We start from the raw sequence: 18,530 nt of genomic DNA on the forward strand, positions 1-18,530 counted from the left end.
ATTTATTTTTTATTTTATTGATGTACAAGGGGGTCAGGGGCCAAGTCTCCAGCATAAGTTTAAAAACTCACACCTTCCATAATACACCGGGGGTTTTGGAGTTTGGGAAGTAGGCAACGCAACATCTTTGACCAGAAGGTTCTTTAAGTTTTGCTTCAACTCTAGACTTCCACTACACGCATGAATGATGCAAGGTCAAAACAACACCTTGCAATCAGTAATAAGAATATTTACAAAAACATGATACTTATCTTTTCTCGGCCAATACGCTCCCATGTCTTTCCTCTCCGATGGGTTTTTCCTCGTTGTAATGGCGGGTTAGATATGAAAACAAGGATAAAGAGAGAAGGAATGTTAGTGATTGTTACATGCTTTATTGCTGCATTGGCCTACAATGAAATCATACAAAATTCGCTCTTTGGATTCAATCAATCAATTGATAACAATCCCCATGCAGCTTACGAGAAACTCCATGGCAATGATCACTGTACGCCAGATACGGCATTCAGGACATCTCAGCAATACTGATGACGAACAACAAAAAATGAATCCAAAAGAGCGAAAACCTCAATGTTTCAATGTAGGACAATTCAGCTTTAATGCATGTGAGAAGTTCTTGGTGATATTCTCACAACGGCCATTCAGAATGGTTCGACGGATGTAGATAAAAGATCATTATGATAAAATTAACGCGACGGCATGTTAGTAAGCTCAGAATGACTATTGTATTTGCAACTGTCAATTTAGATAGTTTAGCTAAGGGTTGGTTATTGTATATAACTTGTTAGATAAGCAGAAGTAAAGCACGAACGCGAAGTAATGACCTTCCATCCCATCTTCAAGTGCTCCCCACAAGCACAACACTTCATTCTGGCACTTTAGAACGTCCATGTTGTAACTTGTTCACACAAGAAATCTGCCTCGACCGAGTTGGCAGAACGCGCCCATACCCCTTTCTGAACCAAAGGACTGGGGAAGAATATTGAATTACGTTTTGAAACTATTTATAATTTCTAAGGCAGCGTCCATTTATTACGTAACGCTAAAATTGGAAATTTTTGACCACCTGTAATATTTTTTTATAAAAAATGCTTCGAATTTATTCTTCTCTTACATTAATCGAATAATTCAGTTCATTCTTCTTCACATTGCTCATCCTTCTTCTTCTTCTTTTTCTTTTTCTTAGAAACCTCTTCGGCAATCGTCTCGGTTTGTTGTTCTACCTCGTTTGCTTCATTATTGTTTTCTGGTTCTTCGTCATTATGTTTCCGCTTCTTCTTTTTCTTTTTCTTATTCTCTCCAGCGTCTTGTGGCGCTTCTTGCTCGATTTCTTCACTTGGCTGTTCAACGTCAGTTGCAACTTTCTTAGATTTCTTTTTCTTCTTTGTTTCGTTGGTTGTGTCATCGTTTGCAATTTCTGTTGACGCAACTGGTGGATCTACTTCATTGATAGTTTTATCTTTTGCCTTCTTTTTCTTTTTCGGTGCAACCTCGGGATCATCCACAGGCTCTGACACATGATCCAAAGGTGTATCATTGCTCTCCTGTGGCTGATCCTGAGATTCCTCGTAGTTGTTCTCTTGAGTCTTCTTTCGCTTCTTGCCCTTGTCCTGCTTTCCTCGGCCGAAATCCGGGCCGTGTCCCATTTTAGAGAGCTTTTCGTAGCTTTCCTTTTGCTTCTCGTGTGCTAGGTACACATCGTTGTACTCTTCTTCTTCGCATCGCTCGAAAACGGCCACAAACATTCCAATGGTGAGGTCACTTTCCGATCTGGCGTACAAACATTTCTCTCCGATTCCGGGATAATCGGTCGAACCGACATTGTGCCACTCCTTGCCCAGTCGTTCTTTGGCGTCCACCAGTTTGAAATGGCCGTTGTGCTTCAGAGCTCCCTGTACAATATCTTCATTTTCCTCTGGGAAAATGGAACATGTTGAGTAGACGATGCGCTTCGCCGATGGGAAAGCGTTCATTGCGTGGCAAAGCAGTTTGTACTGTAGACCTCCAAGTCTGTACAACCGTTGCTTGTCGTACTCTTCGTTCAGCTTCAACCGGCTGACCATTCCTGATCCGGAACAGCTGGGATCCAAAAGGATGTATTCGACTCCCGGTGCCTGATCCTCGCCCACCAGCATGCAATCATCGTTGATCGCTTTGATGACACCGAAGTCGGCGGCATAGTCGCAAAGCAACTTGTAGCGATTTGCATCCCGCTCGACGGCATAAATACGACCCTTGTTCTTCATTAGGTTGGCCAGATGAGTAGTTTTCAGACCCGGGGCAGCACACATGTCCAGCACCACGCTCTTCTTCGGAGGGTTAAGCAGATAGGTCGGGATGATGCAGGCCTAGAATTGAAAGATGAATATTAGGTAATATTTCTTCATTAGATATCTACTAAGTCGACATAGTTAAAACATCTTCAACTTGGCATTAGCGTCCTCGCTGGGACAGAGCCTCCTTCTTAGTTTAGTGTTCTTTTGAGCACCTCCACAGTTATTAGCTGAGAGCTTTCTTTGCCAAAGTTGCCATTTTTGCATTCGTATATCGTGTGGCAGGTACGATTATACTCTATGCCCAGGGAAGTCAAAGAATTTCCCATTATGAAAAGATCCTGGACCGACCGGGAATCGAACCCAGACACCTTCAGCATGGCTTTGCTTTGTAGCCGTGGACTCTAACCATTCGGTTAGTTAAGTATTCCTTTAATTAAGTTTATTTAAAGGATTAATGATAATACAAAAAAAAACAAAATAAAATCTCACGTCAAATATTTTTAATATAAAAAACTACAGATGTTTCAGAATAGTATTCAAACAGATTTTATAAAATATCAGCTGGCAGATAATGAAAACATGGGGGTCCAGATAGCCGTAGCGGTAAACGCGCAGCTATTCAGCATGACCATGCTGAGGGTCGTGGGTTCGAATCCCACTGGTCGAGGATCTTTTCGTAAAGGAAATTTTCTCGATTCCCAGGGCATAGAGTATCTTCGTACCTGCCACACGATATACACATGCAAAAATGGTCAATCGGCAAAGAAAGCTCTCAGTTAATAACTGTGGAAGTGCTCATAAGAACACTAATCTGAGAAGCAGGCTTTGTCCCAGTTGTGACGTGACGCCAGAAAGAAGAAGATAATGAAAACATATCTATCAAAATATGTTTTCTGCGGCAAGTTATTATTATACAACGTGGCTCGGATCTGACAGCTTTCCAAATATATATTTGAAAATATTCAAATTTCATTAGTGCTAATCAAAAGTTAGTCCCTCAATCCAATGACAGTCAAATATTGGGCTCCAACTATTACATGCTTTACAGACGTGTATATTTGAAGTCAACATAATTCGTCTATAACATTGAAGTGACTGCATCACTGATGCCTATGATTTTATTCACCGATAGAACCGAATCCACGACGCGGTCCAAGATTTTTGACACTAGAGCGGACTAGAACACCTGGGGAGCATATGATAGCGTGCCCGCTGAAATGTCACAATTCTACAATTCTTGGACCGAGTGAGTTCAGTTCATGGATGGATAAGTCAATTTGTTGGTTTTCCCGTTCTTCACCCCCTTCAAAAGACCATTTTCTTCATTCGACGACTAGAAAACATGTGTTTTCTATTTTTAGCTTTCAATAAACGGTGTCAAGGTTCATCTAGAATGTAAGGAGCATTGCAATCAACATAAGCTATTGTTGCTCGATTCCATAGTAAGTATCCATTGCTTTGGTCTAGGCAGACCAATTCCTTATTGGTTGTATCCTTGATGTTTCGTACATAAAAGCAATTCCCAGCTAAAATATCTCCTTTAGTTGATTACCTTTTTCGAAGATATCATATTTATTTCTCATCACTGGACTTCAATATAGGCGAATAAAATATTTGCCGACTAGCACGTTCATTAGAATGACTTCCGAACTACACTGAGCGAAAACTCCTGCCATTAAATGAATGATTTATCATTTGCATGGCTGTAAATTGGTACATTACTCATTTTGAATGACCAACATAAGAATATGACGCATCGACTGAGTATTGAACAAAAATCATCCGATTCTGGAATGATTCTACGCATGTACTCGTATGATTCACATTCTTCAATCAAACTGTGGTTCTACGAAGGAATAACATACTAAAATTGACAGACAATAATTTATAGTATGCTCCATATCGAAAATCATCCAATTATCGACTAAACTGGTATATGAATAGCGAATGACCCTAGAAAACAAATCATCTTTGAAAATCTGAGTGTAAACATGATGGCTGCCGCATTGTTGTGTATTTATCTGGAGAGAATTATTAAGCGGATTGCAAGGTAAATAACTGTAAGAGTGCGAATTTAAAATGTGCTGCGTCTAATCACATCTTTACAGGATTCAAAGAATCGAAAGTGGAAACAATTATTCGATGGATGGATCATTATGGCACAGATAAAGAGATGACTTCTAGGATTGCTGTCAGTTGTCTACTATGAAGTTAAATTCAATTTCGCATGAAAAATTAAATGGAAAATTAAAGTGTTTACAAAACCTGAACCAGTGTTTTCTATGTTTCTCATCAAAATTTTTGAAATTATATAACAGCAATAACAGTAAGTGAAATATTTTGAATGAAAATCATTCGTAGTTCAGCATCTTCCATAAGGATGAAAATCATTCAAAGACTGGAAGATTTTCATTTGATGCATTTTGTAAACAGATGATTTTAGAGTGGATGAAAAACATTCTAGATATGTCTGATAATAGGTATGGGGCAAGGATAAGGCAAAAATCATTCACTTGATGGCGGGAGTTTTCGTTCAGTGTAAGAAGGTTTTAGGCGAATAGCTTTCTTTCGATCTGTTCAGGATTGTATAACATTTTGCGGTAATCCACTTCGCGGTATACGATTTCGCGGCGTGCCATTTCGCGGTACGACATTTCGCGGTTGGTACCATTTGGCGGCATGTTATTTCGCGGTCAGTATTATTTCGCGGTGTACCGTTTCGCGGTTTGTACCGAGAAGTTCCATATATCTTAACAGTGCAATTTGAAGGACTGCCTGTGTTCAAAAGAAGGGTAAATCACCGATGAAAATGTTATTAGTGATAATGCCAACAATTTTCAGTGCAACTCATAGGAAAACCCACACCGCGAAATGGTATAGACCGCGAAATGTCATACCGCGAAATGGTACTAACCGCAAAACGGTAAACCGCCAAATGATACAAGCCGCGAAATGGTGCACCGCGAAATGGTTGACCGCGCAATGGTTTACCGCGAAATGTCGGACAACCGATATAAGCAAATAATATGTTTGTCTACTAGCGCCATCTTGTGAGTGTTTTCCGAACAAATATGGTTTTAGGCAAATAGGTCTCATTTAATTGTTCAACATTTTCCAAGGCACCAACAACTTTGTATCTAATCACTTGACTGAGATACAAGCAAATAAAATCTTTGCTCACTAGCACCATCTTGTGAGTGTTTTCTGAACTAAAAAAGTTTTATGCGAATAGGTCTCATTCAGTTGTTCAACTTTATCGAAGACACCAACTTTGTATTTAATCACTTAACTTTGTCGAAGACTTTTGTATTTCATAACTGGAATGAGATGCAATCAAATAAAATCTTTGCCCACTATCGTCGTCTGGTGAATGTTTTCCGAACTAATAAGTTTTCGGGCGAATATATTTCATTCAGTTGAACACATTTGTCCAAGACACCAACGTTGTATCTCATCATTGAACTGAGATATAAACAATTAAAATGTTCGACCACTAGCGCCATCTTGTTAGTGTTTTCCGAACTAATATGGTTTTAGGCGGATAGATCTCATTTAGTTGATCAACTTTGAGCCCATTCACAAATTTCATAACGCTGAAGGGGGTGGGTGGGTGTCCTTAGGATGTTACAGCTCATACAAATTTTGAAAAATATTCATACAAAATGTGTTACAAGGGGGTGGGTGGGAGTCAAAAATGGCCATTTTTGGCGTTATGAAATTAATGAATGAACCCTTTGTCAAAGACACCAATTTTGTATCTCATCGCTGGACTGAGACATAAACGAAGCAAATATTTGTACGCCGGAAAGTAGTTTCATATGTTGCTTCTATATGCGACATTTGTTGAGGTCTGTGCGCCACCTGAAGAGTTAATTCTGAATTTAACAGTTCAGTCGTCGCGCTGTTGTATTTTGTACAACACTGTTGGAAAAACATCGCTTGTCGTACACAGCGTCAGCGTGGTGGTTTTGACGGTGACAAACCGCGCGACGACTGAACGGTTAAATTCAGACCAAGTTGAAGTCAGCAGTCCTGTGATCAACTTTGCCGAAGACAGTTTTCTCCTAAACCTCTTTATTTTCAAGATATTAGCACTACAAGCATTGTCCTATTTATAGGACGCTGGGCGTTTGGGGCTTCTGTCCTATTTTTAGGACGCTAGGCGGATATGGGTTAAAACAGTTGATAAATTATGTCAAATTTATCATTTTGATAGTTAAACAATGATTAAAACGAAATGATAAGGTTTTCTTCATTTCTCCATCATTTTAAAACTTCTAATACTCAACCCAGCCTTTAGACGGGGTACACTTTGGAATTTTGTGTTTTTTTTTCGTAGCTCGGAAATCAAAATGATTTTATTTTTGGCTTTAACTTTGACTCATAACATACACCAAAAATATTTTTTTTGACCTTTGAAACTTTTTTGGATTTTTGAAAATTGTTTGAAAATTTGTATTTTTATATAACCTACAAATGCCTGGGGTTCATTTAACGTGTAATATAAAAAATCGTGCGTTTTATATTCTTCTATTACAGAAAAAGAGCTTGATGGTATTGAAATAATTTCAAACCTGTTTTCTGTTAACTGCACGGAAAATAAAAAATAAAAATCCAGAAAAAAAAATATTATTTTTAAAAGTATCGTAAAAACTTGATTTTTTATTATTGCCAATATTGCTCCTACTCACGTTTTCAAAGGCACTAAATTGGAGAAATAGTGGGCAAATGTTTCTGATTTTCTTATTTAAAGCTTTCTGCTAGTGCACAAAGCCAAAATAAAAAGGGCACTGATGTTGGATGCTTTCTTTGCGAGATTTGTGCCTTTGAGGTTTTAGTGCAATCTTAGAAGTTGATTCCAAACTGTTTCACCTTAAGAAAAAATGAAAAAGGATAAGGGAAATAAAAGTTATAAAAATCAAAATTCTTAAATTTGCGAATAAAAATTAATCATTGCCCAAAACGTGTTTAGAACGATATTAGATAATTAAAAATGATATTCAAATCGAAAATAAAAAATTTGATGTGAGCCATTTTACGAAGTTGTTCAATTGACAGGAGACCTGGGACTAAAGTTTACCTTTTCAATCATCGTCACCAGTTCTAGCGTAGCTTTTCATAAAGGCAAACATTTAAATGAAGAATAATTATTAAAATATTTCTGAACACAAAAGTGTCTTTTTATGTGATAAACTGCCCATATTCGCATAATAGTCCCATGTATATAGGAAACACCATAGAACATGGGACTGTTATGCGAATATGGGCAGTATATGGATAACAAAGAGGTAACTGATACAATAACTAGGTGTAATGTTGCAGTAACGATCATTTTTAGATCTCTTGTTTGTCATTTTCTCCATGTCCCTGTTTGATAAGATTATCGTTGTTGAAAATCACGCTGGATTTTAACAAAACAAAATCCCAGGTGTCCTATCAATTAACGCCGCAGCGACGATCAGCTGTTCCGAAACGTCTCGTAAATGGCTTATTACCCTACACGGAGAAAATGAATTACTCAAAAGTGAGTTCATTCAACTTAATTCGAGGGTTCGTGCGTTAACCTAATTTTAAATTAATAAGTTGTTTTCATTTGAAGCCATGCGAAAAAAATACCTACTGGCTAAATTACACAGCGTAACAAAAATGACACTTTCGCGTGTCTCAAGGATCAAATTATGTGTCTCTAGTAGATTTTGGGTCGCTGAATCTGATGCCGTTCTCAGAAATGTTCCAGCACGTCACAATTTTTAGCTATAGGTCGCCAAAGTTGTATAAAACACTGGTTTTATTGATGTTTACATGAAATTTAAGGTATGATTTATCAAACTTTTTTGTGATATAATCTACCAAACATACTAAATAGAACTTGAACTTTCAATGTAGATACAAATCAGTTGAAATTTTACGATAAAATTTAGTTTAAATCTATTTTTTTCAACATGTTTGCAGTCTTCATATAAAATTCTTCGGTTCTCTTATATGGCATAATACAATACTTTTCTGAACCACCAAAATATAACATTTTACCATCGAAAATATTATGAACTTCGTTGATAATTATTGTTCTATGCATAAAGTTTGAATTCTGTGACAAATTGAGCAAACGAATTGCCATACAAGTTGGAAAACTTGCATGCAAGTTGGCTGAAACAGTCAAATTTAGCATTTTCAACCGTCAATATCTCAAAAACATGACGTGCCATGATATTTCTGAAAACGGCAATGGACTCAGCAACCCTTAATTTAGTAAATAGCGGTATTTTGGTTCTTGCGACAAAACCGTGTTCCGCAGTGTTATTTTAGCCAACCGGCATATCAATAGGGTCCTAAAGCCCTGTCCCGATTTCAGTGCCAAACCCTTAAGTTTACGCCAAAAATACATGTTTACTCAATTTTCTAATGTTTTCCGTTGGTTTAAATCCAAAAAAACATTTTTTTATGTTTTTTTAGATTTTGTCACACCTCTTGGCTTAAACTCAAATTTTGGGTGTATTTTGTTTTCCGTGTCCCTTTCGAAATGTCAGATAGGAACAACCCCAGTGTTAAAACTATAACCCCTGTGGTGTTTTTGTCGACTAAGCGAACGTCAAACATGATCTCAAGTGTCAAGGTTCATTTATGGACCCAATTTTTAAATTAAAGTTTAAACATGATATAGCCGTTATTTGAGTGGGAAAAAATGCTAAAGTACTTGAAGTAACATGCTCTTTCGTGTTGTTAAATAAAAACAAGATTTTATTAAAAATTTTAGGACCCAATTCTTTCAACTTTCAGTACTGTGTAACTAACTCAAATTTAAGTTAGCGCATTAAGGTGCGTTTTTTATTTGTTATGCTCTTCATTCTCTAACAGCAAAAAAAGGAGCGAATGAAATAGGAAGAGAAAAATAACTCAGAAGTCGATTAAAAAATACTCAAATATGGGTTTTACATTTTCTCCGTGTAGGTACCCAAACAAATTCGTACCTAAGTCTACCGAATCCATGTGGATCATGGATTCTTGATTGACCATCAGCAAAGAATTCATTTTTTTTATAATGGCTGTACAATTCGTAGAATCTTTGGCAAAAACTAAATTTAGACCATTTAGGGGTACCGGGGCCAGTATGAACACCCGAAGCAGAATGGACACCCCCTGTATCTTTTCATAAAAAATAAGTTTACACTTGCGATGCAAACAATATTTCAATTGCCTGACGGAAGAGTAAATTATCCACAAAAATTTCAGAAAAAATGTTTGAAGCATTGATTTTAAACCGAAAAATTGAGCATGATTTTGTTTGGTTCGAAAATTATAACATTCACACCTCATCAAATAAGGTTTCAGGGTCAAATGACTGCAAGTTGACCAATAATGTAGCTCTTGATTGAATCTTCAATTATTTATGCTATATTCAATAAGGCTGATACAAATATTAAATTTCTTTTATGTCCGAGACCACTTGGAAGGTTCGAGGGGGGGGATAAAAATAAATAAGGAACAAAAAAATAAAAATGAAAAAAAAGTTATTTTTTTCGAATTTTTATTTTTAACGATAGTTGTTAAACTTTTTTCAAACGTCCTCTGGATCATTATTTTACTTGTTTTTTTACTTTAAAAATTGAAAAAACCTAACTGATGTCAAATAAATCATGAATCTTTTTTTTTCTCCCCTTCAAAATCTTCGGATTTTTGAAGGGGGGGGGGTGACATAAAAGAAAATTAATATTTGTATCAGCCTAATATAGTAGATTTTTTTCTGGTACTGTAAGACATTAAAAAACTTATATGAAAATTTCTTATACTGTTGGGGCAATATGAACCCCGGGTGATAAAGTAGAGCTGACACTTGAAACAGAAAGAAATATAACTTCAGACACAAAATTATCCAAAACTATTTAGCATTTGATGCAATGATTATGATGCGGAACCACAAATCGATTGAAAATCGTCAATTCTTGATTAAAACTAACCTGGAGGCAAAATTGAAAGCATTTCTACGAAAAATGTCGTAAATTGGTTTTAATCATGTTTTCAGTAGCACAGTGACCTGTCACTATGATTCCCTGAATATGTACTTCATTTTTCGAGGTTTTGAGAATAATCGCGGGACAATTTTCTTATAAATGTAAGGGTGTCCATTAGACTGATGCAAATTTTGAAGTTTTTGCTCCCCTATGCTTAAACGATGTCAATTATGATGAAAATGATCCTCCCAAAATTTGAAGTGATTCGGAAGCTATTTGACTGTGCACACGCCATTTGAAGTTTATATGGAGATTACTATGGAAAACGCCAATCTTTTGGGTTCAGTACTCTATCTCTTCGTCATAACATTTTATGGAAAAGTGAATACACTCACCTCATGTGAAAACTTCCCAGCTACAACTTTGCCGAAGATCACATTTTGATGGGACGTGAGGATAATTTGTTATTCTTGATTCCAAAGTCTAAACCATGCTGAGATGATCATTCAATTACTTTCAGAGCAACACTGCTTTTTTGCTGTAGAACATAGTAGCCTGGATTACTTTGATCTATTCTTCCCGCCGGGAGTACCACTGTTGCCTGCCGAACAGTTGGTGAAGCATGCTACATGCAAACCAAGTTTATGATGATGAATAACAATTTATCCTGACGTCCAATCAAAAAGTGGTCTTCGGCAATGTTGTAGCTGGGAGGATTTCACATTAGAAGAATTTGTTCACTTTTCCATAAAATATTATGACGAAGAGATAGAGAGCCGAACACGAAAGATTGGCGTTTTCCATAGTAATCTCCATATAAACTTCAAATGGCGTGTGCACAGTCAAATTTCTTCCGAATCACTTCAAATTTTGGAAGGATGCTATTTACCATAATTAAAATCGTTCAAGCATAGGGGAGCAAACATTTCAAAATTTGCATCACTCTAGTGTCCATACTGCCCCATGGGGGTGTCCACTTTGCCCCGCTAGCTTGATGGCAACTACCAAATATAAGCTTTCTTTTAACTTTTTTTTGAAAACAAAATATGTTTTTCCAAATTATGCAACAGTGTTTAACAAATGCTTAAGAACTTTAAGAAACATACTGCACATAAAATACAGTAAAATATTCATGTATTTACAGTCAAAATAGGCAAATTCCTTAGGGTGTCCATACTGCCCCGTGTCCCCGTACCTCATACACAATCGATTAACAAATTTCTTGAAATAAAAATGGTGTTTGTTGTGTGTTGGGGCAATTTTCAAAATACATTGACCTCAAGGAGGCAAAAGTCTTCAAAGCTTATGAAACGCTGGTCCAGATGAATCCATGAAAAACATCTGACGAAATCCCTACATTATTGGGCTTATTCTACGACTGGCGTGAGGTGACAATTGTCGGCGTCGTATAGCGAGGTGACAATTCTCGACTCGAGTGAAGTGACTCTCCATTTGATTTACACGGCGAGTCACTTCACTCGAGTCGAGAATTGTCACCTCGCTATACGACACCGACAATTGTCACCTCACGCCAGTCGTAGAATAAACCCATATATCTTGGAGAAATCTATGAATGAATAGTTCCTGAAAATTACAAGATTATTTAGTTGAGTGTCTCCAAAGGTCTTTTTTCCAGATTTAGTTGGTTCCTGATGGGCACAATGAATAAGTCTAGATCTTCCGGAAGGTTGCTAAAGCTAGACATGTGTGCCTTTCATTTAAGCCTATCAGAATTGAAATCGGACATTATAATAGGGGTATTCACTAACCGGCGTAACTCATTGTGTATATCGCGGTAAACTGATTATTTAAAATATTTCATAAAATTGCGTAAGCTTCTTTTTGGGAGCTCTTAAACGTTGGGTCGTCCTTATTTTTAATTTTCTGTTGGGGACTAAGGAAGCCTAAGTCATACGCACCTTGTTCTGCAGCACAAATTTCTGCTTAAGCTCCGTCGCGCGAGCCCAGTAATTTTTGGCACTATTGGGAAACACCAACATCTCCTTGAAGTGGAAATCCACGATGAACTCCGAGTCGCCCAGTTTCTTGACCCGCTCCAGAAAATCGCCATACTTCTCGAACTCTTCCTCCACCAGCACCCATCCTTCCTCCTGCAGGAGCCGAATGGCACCAGGCTGCGCCAAAACGTTGGTATTGATGCGTACGTAGCGAGGTTCTGTGAGGGATGAAGAGGGAATGATTATCAGGATGATTTACAAACTTTAAATCCTACAGGTCACCGTAATCATAAATCATACAAATCAGTTGCAGTGTCTGACAAAACTTTAAGACCACCTCACGAAAATAAATATATTAGCTGAATTTCTGTAATTGAGCATTATGCTATTGTGAATATATAAACGTTATCAATCGTTGCACATTTTTGCAATTTTGAGGTTGGGACAGATTTTTTAAGATATATTGTACTTATTTCGAGAGGCTTCAAAAATATTATGGCAAATAATGTGAAAATAGCACCGTGGTGTTGTATTTAGAGGATTTACGCAGCACTAAGAACCATAAGAAAGCTTGTAAGGTCGATCTCAGGTCAAAACATAAAATAACTGTTAAATTGAAAAAAAAAATCGGCACGTTCAACTTTTTTTGAGTACCTAATTGGTCTTATTGTTTTGTAACTGTAGTTTCTGGTAAAACTATATTATATTGTTATTAGTGGTCCTATGGTTTTATCGCGCATTTTTCAAGCTCTTGATGTTTTTATGTTGCTACTAATTATGTTTACTTTTGTTATGTTCTACAAATACGTTATTCTGAAATTTGGAGAGTTAAATGAAACCTTAAACGCAAATGCTAATATGCTTAAACATACAGATATTCAGTGAATTTATATTCTTTTTTTTCTGTGAGGTGATCTTAAAATGTTATCTATCACTTTATCTGGCCTCGAAAAAGGGGAGTCGTATCTCTTATTTTATTAATCCGAAAGTAGATATTACTAGTTCACAGTTAAAAACAAATACTAAAAAGTTTCACTACTAAATCTAGCACGCAATCATTTCGCTTTCTTGGGCTCATCTCTGGCTTTCCCTGCTGCTTCTGATCCTTCCTGTTTTTGTCGTTTCGCTTCCTTGTCATCCTCCTCCGCTTCCTGGAATCCCTTCAGGGCATACAACACAATGATTATGTTAACCATCAGCACGGCGGCCAGAACCGATCCGCAGGTATTCGCAAATCCCTCGATGTGGAAATTGTGCGCCAGAATGTGTCTCGTCCCGTAGAAGGCCGCAAACGGAAGCGTGAACATTCCGAAGCTGTATACCAGAAGCCACAGCAGGGCAAATGCTGCCTGCTTTGAGTAGAATGGCACTTCGTACGGATCACTGCCGGAAGTGTCTAGTTCCTGCTGCTTCCCGGTAGATACATCCAAATCCTGCTTGGTTCCCCGACGCTCAATTTCCGGTGCCACATCTCCCGAATCCGTCGACGAGTTCAGCGCCGATTTGCTCCTGTTTTTCTTTCCCATTTTGCCCTGGAAGCGAAACAGAGAAAAGACTCCCCTTAGGACCATCCGAAACGCAACAATTACCTTTGAAATCCAGCATTTTGGCCGGCGCGACATCCAGCTGTCCCAGTGCTTCCTTCAGTTCCTCCTGGTACCGTTTGACGCACTGCACCGGAAGCGATTCCCCGGTCAAATCTCCCCTTCCGAAGATCAACTCCGCGATCAGCACCTTGGCCAACCAAGGATTCAAACGGGGTTCTTTCACCAACAGTTCGGTCCTTTTCAACAGCTCGTCGATCTGTTTCAAATGGACCAGGATCAGATCCATGATGGCCAGACCCTTGCCCTTGCGGATGTGCCGTTCCTCCAGAATCAACGATTTTACGTTGCAGCGTTCCTCCACGACGCGGCGGAGGATCTTCGATGCGTACCGGTAGTTGGACGGAACGGGGATCTTGTGACGGCGCTGCTGGAACTGCTCTCGCTGCTTGGAATCATCTTCGTTTTCCACCGACATGGTGCTTGAGGCAAGAAGGAATCGCGGAACAACGAAACGCTGAGACAAGCATTCGAGACACGTGATATAGAACCGAAAATCACAACATGATTTTTCTACTCACCACTGCTGTAGGAGGGTGTATTAAACACGAACTTTGTGGGAATTGTTTTCGATACAAGGGTGATCACGAGTTTCACTAAATATCAGGCTAATTCACTATATTTCTCGCATAAAACTACCAAAATTTTTCAGAACACTGTACTCTGACCCAACATGGGAAATGAGAATCGCACCAAAACATGGAATGAGTGAGAACTGTCAAGTTCGTCCCACTGAAAAATAAAAAAATACATGGTCATAAATTCTGAAGTCATACATTTGATAAGGGTCTATTTGAAAGTATTACAATACGCGCTAACTTTGAAGTACCCTTTAAATGGGTTTCTTGTACCCATTTTCATTGTCAGTACTGAGCTGTCAGAAAAAGGGTATTATTAAAAAGGGTACATTTGACTCCTCTGAAAGAAGGAGTACCGTTCATAATAATGAGTAAAAAAGCCACTTGTCGTTATTTGAAGCAAAAACTGTGAAATTTTTGTCGCTGATTATATTTCATCAATTACTTTAAAGAACCAGAGTAAGTAGTTATTTTGTTGGCAAAATTTGTGTAATGAATACTAATTCGACTTTTCACTAAAGCAGCGCCTTCAAAGAACCACGAAAAGGGGCAATTTGAGAGCGATCCGGAGCAGAAAGATACGGAACAAAGTCACGGATAGAGAATTTCCAAGAATGTGAAGAAATCAACGAATTAAAGGCCTGGCCCAATTTTAGTGCCAAACGCTTAAGTTTAGGTCAAAAACACATGTTTACTCAATTTTTAAATGTTTTTCTTTTGTTTGAGCCCAAAACATGTTTTTTTTTAGATTTTGTCATACTCCTTGGCATAAATTCAAATTTTGGGTGTATTTTGATTTCCGTGTACCTTCCGAAATGTCAGATAGGAACAACCCCAGTGTTAAAACTAAAAGCCCTGTGGTGTTTTTGTCGATGAGGCGAACGTCAAACATGATCTCAAGTGTTCATTTATGGACCCAATTTTTAAATTTAAGTTTAAATATGATATAGCCGTTATTTGAGCCGAAAAAATTGCTAAAATAGTTGCAGTAACATGCTCTTTCGTGTCATTAAATAAAAACAAGATTTCATTAAACATTTTGGGAATAGAGAGAAAATAGTGAAATTGAAAAAAAAAACTAGTCAATCTATATGCCTGGTAAGCAAACATCGTCAAAACTAATGATGTTTTGGACTTTATTCCTAGATAGTATGAACGATGGTATAAGTTTTAAAACAAAAACAAACTCGCCAGCTGTCACTTCTTATTTCAAAATGACTGAATGAGGAATCTGACAGAATGAGCTACCTCCCTTCTAGATACCTTGGTCCCCACTGGGACAGAGCCTGCTTCTCAGCTTAATGTTCGTAGGAGCACTTCCACAGTTATTAACTGAGAGCTTTCTATGCCAAAGATGCCATTTTCGCACTCGTATATCGTGTGGCAGGTACGATTATACTCTATGTCTAGGGAAGTCAAGGACATTTCCATTACGAAAAGATCCTGGACCGATCGGGAATCGAACCCAGACACCTTCAGCATGGCTTTGCTTTGTAGCCGCGGACTCTAACCACTCGGCTAAGGAAGGCCCCCGAATTTTCTCATCTAGTCACCCTAGAATCGTGGTTTTGGTAACCACTTTCACTGTTTTGTTTTGATTCTGCGTTCCATTCCATTTTACTCCGTGCCATGAGCTAAATGACGTTTAAACCATTTTTAATCTTAACGATGTGCAAATTAGCGGGGTGCAAATTAAAGAGTGTTCATATTAAATGTGGTCAAACCAACGGGGGTACCCGGGCCCGTTCACAAATTTCATAACGCTAAAGAGGGTAGATGGACACCTAATCTGTTACAACTCATAAAAAAAAATCATACGAAAAGCGCTTTACGGCGGGGTGGTTGGGTGTCAAAAATTATGAATGAACCCTTAAACAGGCATAATGTAATGTGAAATGGTTAAATTTGTTTCGTGTTATTTCAAGGTGATGTAATATAACATCAAAGAGATGTTATGCATCTGATTTTTGTTGCTATTTACATCGGTTTTTCATTACATCGACTGTACTACGTCGATGCAGATTACATTATTTTTTGCTGTGCATATTGAATGCTTCCGTAGCAGAGTAGTTTCAACTTAGCGTGCGTGGCGCGTATCATAGCGTATGTAGTCCATACATTTTACACTGGGTGCAATTATGACAAGAAGCGGCAAGTAACCGGTGCAGGCAGATGTGTTGATCTCTCGAATCCAGTAAATTTTGATGAATTTCCGTAAAATTTTACGTTTAATTTTATCAGTGAACAATAGGAACGCCTTCGTACATATCCCACCGTCGATTGGGTTGAAAATTCACATTCAATAACCATGGATTCCTCCGGGGTAAGTGATAATTCTGTAGAAGGAAATGATGCCGCCCTTTTACGATTTTGTTTACTTTTCCCACCGGCATAGGTCTTCATTCCGGTCCAGGCACGAATCCTGGAAATTCTGAGCCTCCCGCCGATGATGCGCTGTCCGGAGCTGGGCCTGCTGATTGACCGTGCCAGGTAGAGTTTGTTTTATTGTTGAGCCACGTTATTTTCTAACATTCGCCAAACGTTTCACACAGCTTGAAGGAACTACAGGATATCTACCCGACGTTGATAAACTCGATCTTTGGTCTGAACGGGGGAAGCGGATGGGGCTTCCGGGTCATGACCCGGGACACGCACCCGCACGACTTCGATGTGCTGTACAACTTCTTCATACCGATAGGGGGGCCGATGTTTCGGATGTGCTATCGGCTGCTTAATGACTCTCTCAAATACGAGCTTCCGATTTCGTATCTACCTGTAAGTACACTGGTCCCACAATTAAGAATCATATGAGGGTTTGGGCAAATTTGAGAAATCAATAGAAAGCTAAATAAACAATATATTGCAATGCCAAACGTTAAAATTGGGCATATACTTACAGCAGGGCTGGTAACTGGTGCAGGTCTCTTTTAGAGAATTAATTACCATTTTAAACGCAAGATTCTAACAAGTCTCTTTTTTAAAGAAAATGTTAGTTCATCATTAGGTTCCTCTAGAAATTTCGGCAATATTTCATCCACGAATTATTCATGAAATTCTTTCAAAAAATTCACTAGTAACTTTTCAAGTAAAACCTCCAAGCATACTTTAAAATTTAATTTGAGGGGGATTGTCGATATTTTTTCAATATTCAATTTAGAAATTTATCTAGAAAAACCTCCAAAATATCCTCCGAAGTTAGGGAGTTTTTCAGAGATCCACGAAAGAGTTCATCAGGAATTTCTACAGAATTTTAACCAGAGAGTACTTATTAAGGTACCGCGGGGCAAGTGGGTAAATGGGGTAAGTGAAAACAATTGATATATTTTACTGAATATGTGAATTAACGTTTTAAACTTATGGGGATGATACACCCCTGGTTGCTATCGTTCAACTTTGTTAGTTCGGAGAAAAGAGAAAAATAAACAGAACAGTTTTGAGAGTCAACGCGTCGAGTCGTATATTTTCCCGTTGGTTAATCTCGTCCGAAATATAACCGTAGATCGCCCTTTATTAATTCCTCCGATTCCGCGCACCACATTGGTGACCCCGTCTGTGTACTCGATAGTCGGAAATCCAGAATTTCCTCGCGTATTATTCGATAAATTGCGGATCGCCGGTCGAATCGAAAAATCTCCGCCATTTTGGTTTTGCTTTTTGTGTTGCGTTAACCATGAACACCGAAGCTACAACATCAACAACGGCAAACACAACTACAACGACAGCTACTTCGGCATCCGTCGCGGTTAAGTTGCCAGATTTCTGGAAATCTGACCCTGCGATGTGGTTTGCACAAGCCGAGGCCCAGTTTGTCCTGGCTGGTGTGACCCGCGATGAAACCAAGTTTTATCATATTATCGCTAAGGTGGACCAAACAGTCTTGTGCCACATTTCGGATCTCGTTGCAAATCCACCTCAGACGAATAAGTACGATGCTATCAAGGAAAGGCTCCTGAACCGCTTCGAAATGTCACCTCATGCAAAAATGGAAAAATTACTCAATTCCTGTGATCTTGGTGACATGAAACCAACCCATTTGCTTGCCAAGATGCAGGATCTGGCAGCTGGTTTGAGAGTCGAGGAAAATCTGATGAAAATGCTATTCCTGCAAAGACTTCCACAAAACATTCGATCAGTGCTCGCTATTCATGACGGTACTCTTTCCAAG

At 38.4% G+C, this 18,530-nt stretch overlaps 2 protein-coding genes across 3 annotated transcripts in view; one reads left to right on the forward strand and one right to left on the reverse strand.

The window, feature by feature from the left end:
- Window positions 1–1,072: 1,072 nt before the first annotated feature.
- Window positions 1,073–14,507, reverse strand: LOC5576466 (probable 28S rRNA (cytosine-C(5))-methyltransferase). 2 transcript variants are annotated; one of them, XM_001662608.2, is made up of 4 exons: window positions 14,309–14,507; window positions 13,773–14,209; window positions 12,145–12,401; window positions 1,073–2,348 (listed from the first exon to the last, which is right to left on the reverse strand). In XM_001662608.2, exons 2-4 carry the CDS (start codon window positions 14,203–14,205, stop codon window positions 1,134–1,136), a joined length of 1,905 nt encoding a protein of 634 aa, XP_001662658.2. In that variant the 5' UTR covers window positions 14,206–14,209; window positions 14,309–14,507; the 3' UTR covers window positions 1,073–1,133. The 2 variants fall into 2 exon arrangements, with proteins under 2 accessions (XP_001662658.2, XP_021700376.1); XM_021844684.1 differs by having other exon boundaries at window positions 13,773–14,244.
- Window positions 14,508–16,488: 1,981 nt separating this feature from the next.
- Window positions 16,489–18,530, forward strand: part of LOC5576467 (sphingomyelin phosphodiesterase 4) — a 42,368-nt gene continuing 40,326 nt past the window's right edge. Inside the window, exons 1-3 of the mRNA XM_021844701.1 lie at window positions 16,489–16,688; window positions 16,761–16,855; window positions 16,918–17,140. Coding sequence (XP_021700393.1) covers window positions 16,674–16,688; window positions 16,761–16,855; window positions 16,918–17,140 — 333 coding nt within the window. The 5' untranslated portion in view covers window positions 16,489–16,673. The remainder of the gene's footprint in view (window positions 16,689–16,760; window positions 16,856–16,917; window positions 17,141–18,530) is intronic.

The sequence above is a fragment of the Aedes aegypti genome, chromosome 1, assembly GCF_002204515.2.
Source record: "Aedes aegypti strain LVP_AGWG chromosome 1, AaegL5.0 Primary Assembly, whole genome shotgun sequence".
NCBI classification, from domain to species: domain Eukaryota; kingdom Metazoa; phylum Arthropoda; class Insecta; order Diptera; family Culicidae; genus Aedes; species Aedes aegypti.

Excerpts from the sequence above, each read along its gene's own strand:
- LOC5576466 (XM_001662608.2), bottom strand. The coding sequence starts at position 14,205 with ATGTCGGTGGAAAACGAAGATGATTCCAAGCAGCGAGAGCAGTTCCAG. Across the intron at positions 12,402-13,772 it reads CAAAATGCTGGATTTCAAAG|AACCTCGCTACGTACGCATC; the intron begins GTAATTGTTGCG and ends CATCCCTCACAG. Across the intron at positions 2,349-12,144 it reads AATTTGTGCTGCAGAACAAG|GCCTGCATCATCCCGACCTA; the intron begins GTGCGTATGACT and ends TTTCAATTCTAG.